The sequence below is a fragment of the Salmo trutta genome, chromosome 20 (assembly GCF_901001165.1).
Source record: "Salmo trutta chromosome 20, fSalTru1.1, whole genome shotgun sequence".
Taxonomy (NCBI): Eukaryota; Metazoa; Chordata; class Actinopteri; order Salmoniformes; family Salmonidae; genus Salmo; species Salmo trutta.
Window position 1 is genome coordinate 35715003 of NC_042976.1, and position 5165 is coordinate 35720167.

The 5165-nt window shown below is 43.5% G+C and overlaps 1 protein-coding gene across 2 annotated transcripts; it reads left to right on the plus strand.

Moving 5' to 3' along the window:
- The first annotated feature begins 496 nt into the window (after positions 1 to 496).
- Positions 497 to 2168, plus strand: zgc:103759 (U8 snoRNA-decapping enzyme). 2 transcript variants are annotated; one of them, XM_029703065.1, is made up of 5 exons: positions 497 to 678; positions 778 to 917; positions 1334 to 1374; positions 1478 to 1709; positions 1798 to 2168. In XM_029703065.1, exons 2-5 carry the CDS (start codon positions 786 to 788, stop codon positions 1990 to 1992), a joined length of 600 nt encoding a protein of 199 aa, XP_029558925.1. In that variant the 5' UTR covers positions 497 to 678; positions 778 to 785; the 3' UTR covers positions 1993 to 2168. The 2 variants fall into 2 exon arrangements, with proteins under 2 accessions (XP_029558925.1, XP_029558926.1); XM_029703066.1 differs by having other exon boundaries at positions 510 to 576.
- The last annotated feature ends 2997 nt before the right edge of the window (positions 2169 to 5165 follow it).

Here is a 5165-nt window from a genome sequence, read left to right on the forward strand (position 1 = left end):
AGGGATATTGATATCCGCAGTATTCCACCAATTATACATTTTTCAACTCAATACTTATTGTAATTACCCCCTTTTGTTGTTGTTGCATAAATGCACTATAATTTCATCTGTAAAACTGCAAAGTGCTCTCGGCCTCATGGTAAAATGTGTAGAATTGCAGGAAATTAGCTTGAAAACAGATTGGTTCTCTCCAATGCCAAAGGATGGGCCTTCCCAGGCCAGAGACTTGGTTTGTCTAGCCCTGCACTGCCAAAGTCATAGTAAAACTCCTTGTATGCTATTTTTATTTAACTCGAGTTGTGTTCTGATTATGAGGGGGTCCCCGATTCATTTGCTATCACAAAAGGGGTCCCAAGCCGCAAAAGGTTCTACTGTACAAGCAGATGCCACTGGTCAAATGCTCTCAGTGGGAGCTAAACTCCAGCCCTCCAGGTGGCGATATAACGCCTTATCCTGATTTCAGCTAACCCATTTCCCAACAAGGCAGAAGCTTCCTGCTTCTGGTTGTAAACAGAAAGGATTTGCAGCTGGCTGTGGTGGTCCACACTGCCGGTCATCCACACTTTTACAGTAGCTGTATGTATTTACAATACAATATATGATAGAATCTCCAAGACTTGAAAAGAGGGACAGATGAAGGTGGAACAGATCTATAAATTGGAGTAGCAGAGTTTGGTGGTGTGTACAGTGTGTATGTATAGTCAGCAGCATGGCCAGTGGACAGCTGTACAGAGGGAGCGTTAATGTGTGTGTGTGTGTGTGTGTGTGTGTGTACAGGCGGCAGCATGGCCAGTGGACAGCTGTCTAGAGAAGAGGCGTTGGCGTGTGTGGGGTGCAGACATGCGTGTCACATATTGCTCTATGCAGACACAGAAGCTCAGCTGTTCGAAGAAATCCCCATCAGACACATTGTACTGGTGAGAGAGAAGGGTGTGTGCGTGCACGTGTTAGTAATCTCCACACTCAGAACCAAATCTCCTGGGCACACTGGTCGGTGGCCAGCTATATTTTGCCTGTCATGAGAGACTAGTGTTATACCCGGACTACACCGCTCGCGTCGCGTGGTAATACTATGAAAATATAGCCGCCAATCACCATTTAAGTTCAAAGATGAAAAAGCCTGGAAGGAGGAGAGATGACTAGAAACAATTCGCGTGACCGTTTTATTTGTGGATTAATTGTTATATATTGTTATATATTATATTGTTATATTTTAACCTGCGTGTCGTGATCGCGTTTGGTGTAGAGGGACAAAATAAATTGATGCACGATAGCGCACGCGCGCAGCCGGTTTGGGTTCCGTGTTAGTTACTGCATTTATCTCCCTCCACAGATGCAGATGCGTTTTGATGGTCTGTTGGGTTTCCCTGGCGGGTGAGTGATGTCATACAGAGAATATTACTCTAGACTAGTGGAAGGGACGGATTGGGATTCAGAATACTGTATATGTGCTCTGACATCTGACCTTTGACCTTAGTCTCGTTGACCCGTCCGAAGAATCCCTAGAGGAGGGCCTGAGCAGGGAACTGTGGGAGGAGCTGGGCTTCTCACTGTCAGTCACCGTGGAGGATCATGTGTCTTCCTGCCACAACCCTTCCTCCTCTTCCTCTCACCCCATTACTCACTTCTATGCCCGGAGAATGGAAGAGAAAGAGATCAGGGAGGTCGAAAAGGCAGCTGCTAGCACAGCAACAGACCATGGCCATGAGGTAGCATTTGTGTGTACAGTATGTCTTTACGGCATTCCTTGCATCCTATCTCCCCGCTACCTTCTCAACCCCTCCTCCTCTCTTCCAGGTGATGGGGATGGTCCGAGTTCCTCTCTACACACTAAAGGGAGGAGGAGGAGGGCTCCCCTCATTCTTGTCCCACTCCTTTATTGGGAACTCTCGCTCTCAGCTGGAGGACGCTCTAGTGCGCTTCGGCCTGGTGACACCCGAGGAGCTACAGACAGCACTCAAACACGCAGAGCAGAGGAGAAAACAATCTTAGGGGGGGCAGCCTAATCACACACACAATATAAGAAATTACATTAAATATGACTATTTCCTGTTAGTATGTTACACACAGTTCTGTATTATCAAATTGTATAGCTTAATCTATATACAGTTGAAGTCGGATGGTTACATACACCTTAGCCAAATACATTAAAACTCAGTTTTTCACAATTCTTGACATTTAATCTTTGTAAAAAAATCCCTGTCTTAGGTCAGTTAGGATCACCACTTTATTTTAAGAATGTGAAATGTCAGAATAATAGTAGAGAGAATTATTTATTTCTGCTTTTATTTCTGTCATCACATTCTCAGTGGGTCAGACGTTTACATACACTCAATTAGTATTTGGTAGCATTACCTTTAAATTGTTTAACTTGGGTCAAACATTTTGGGTAGCCTTCCACAAGCTTCCCACAATAATTTGGGTGTATTTTGGCCCATTCCTCATGACAGAGCTGGTGTAACTGAGTCAGGTTTGTAGGCCTCCTTGCTCGCACACCCTTTTTCAGTTCTGCCCACACATTTTCCATGGGATTGAGGTCAGGGCTTTGTGATGGCCACTCCAATACCTTGACTTTGTTGTCCTTAAGCCATTTTGCCACAACTTTGGAAGTATACTTGGGGTCATTGTCCACTTGGAAGACCCATTTGCGACCAAGTTTTATTTTCCTGACTGATGTCTTGAGATGTTGCTTCAATATATCTACATAATTGTCCTCCCTCATGATGACATCTATTTTGTGAAGTGCACCATATCCCTCCTGCAGCAAAGCATCCCCACAACATTATGCTGCCACCCCTGTGCTTCACGGTTGTGACGGTGTTCTTCGGCTTGCAAGCCTCTCCCTTTTTCCTCCAAACATAACGAAGGTCATTATGGCCAAACAGTTCTATTTTTGTTTCATCAGACCAGAAGACATTTCTCCAAAAAGTACGATCTTTGTCCCCATGTGCAGTTGCAAACCGTAGTCTGGCTTTTTTATGGCAGTTTTGGAGCAGTGGCTTCTTCCTTGCTGAGCTGCCTTTCAGGTTATGTCGATATAGGACTCGTTTTACTGTGGATATAGATACTTTTGTACCTGTTTCCTCCAGCATCTTCACAAGGTACTTTGCTGTTCTGGGATTGATTTGCACTTTTCACACCAAAGTACGTTCATCTCTAGGGGACAGAACGTGTCTACTTCCTGAGCGGTATGACGGCTGTGTGGTCGCATGGTGTTTACACTTGCGTACTATTGTTTGTACAGATAAACGTGGTACCTTCAGGCGTTTGGAAATTGCTCCCAAGGATGAACCAGACTTGTGGAGGTCTACAATTTCTTTTTCTGAGGTCTTGGCTGATTTCTTTTGTTTTTCCCATGATGTTTAGCAAAGAGGCACTGAGTTTGAAGGTAGGCCTTGAAATAAATCCACAGGTACACCTCCAATTGACTCAAATGATGTCAATTAGCCTATCAGAAGCATCTAAAGCCATGACATAATTTTCTGGAATTTTCCAAGCTGTTTAAAGACACAGTCAACTTAGATTATGTAAACTTCTGACGCACTGGAATTGTGATACAGTGAATTATACGTGAAATAATCTGTCTGTAAACAATTGTTGGAAAAATTACTTGTGTCATGCACAAAGTAGATGTCCTAACCGACTTGCCAAAACTATAGTTTGTTAACAAGACATTTGTAGAGTGTATGTAAACCTAATACTTCAATCTGTAGCCTCCATGTTAAATAATGTAATGTACACAATTAACCACTAGATGGGGGACAGAACAAGGTAACTCCTGGGCCTGGTTTCCCAAAAGCATCTTAAGGCTAATAAATTCATTGTTAGAACCTTCGTAGGAGCATCGTTAAATCTCCGAGCTGTTTCCCCAAATCCATAGTTATTTGCATTGCACTTTTAAACACTCGTAATTTAACGCCTGCCTAAGACCACTCGTAGAACAGCTAAGTGGGTCATTAGAGGTTTTTTGCCCTTCCGTGTCACTTTATACAAAAGATCTCTACTAAACATCGAATCACATGGTTTATCCACCTCTGTGACCGCCGATAACTTCAGAAAAAAGTTGACTTCAAATACAAAGTTGCCAATGTCTTTTCAATTGATACAAACAAGTGATGTACACTGAGTATTCACCCCCCTTGGCATTTTTCCTATTTTGTTGCCTTACAACCTGGAATTAAAATAGATTTTTGGGGGATTTGTATCATTTGACTTACACAACATGCCTACCACTTTGAAGACGCACATTTTTTTTAATGAAACAAACAAGAAGTAACACACACACACACAAAAAAACACTTGAGCGTACATAACTATTCACCCCCCCAAAGTCAATACTTTGTGGAGACACCTTTTGCAGCCATTACAGCTGCAAGTCTCTTGGGATATGTCTCTATAAGCTTGGCACATCTAGCCACTGGGATTTTTGTCCATTCTTCAAGGCAAAACTGCTCCAGCTCCTTCAGGTTGGATGGGTTCCGCTGGTGTACAGCAATCTTTAAGTCATACCACAGATTCTCAATTGGATTGAGGTCTGGGATTTTACTAGGCCATTCCAAGACATTTAAATGTTTCCCCTTAAACCAGTCGACTGTTGCTTTAGCAGTATGCTTAGGGTCATTGTCCTGCTGGAAGGTGAACCTGTCTCAAATCTCTGGAAGACTGCAACAGGTTTCCCTCAAGAATTTCCCTGTATTTAGCGCCATCCATCATTCCTTCAATTCTGACCAGTTTCCCAGTCCCTGCCGATGGAAAAACATCCCCACAGCATGATGCTGACACCACCACGCTTCACTGTGAGGATGATGTTCTCGGGGTGATGAGAGGTGTTGGGTTTGCGCCAGACATAGCCTTTTCCTTGATGGCCAAAAAACTACATTTTAGTCACATCTGACCAGAGTACGTTCTTCCATATGTTTGGGGAGTCTCACATGCCTTTTGGCGAACACCAAATGTGTTTGCTTATATTTTTTTCTTTAAGCAATGGCTTTTTTTCTGGCCACTCTTTCGTAAAGCCCAGCTCTGTGGAGTGTACGGCTTAAAGTGGTCCTATGGACAGATACTCCAATCTCCGCTGTGGAGCTTTGCAGCTCCTTCAGGGTTCTCTTTGGTCTCTTTGTTGCCTCTGATTAATGCCCTCCTTGCCTGGTCCGTGAGTTTTGGTG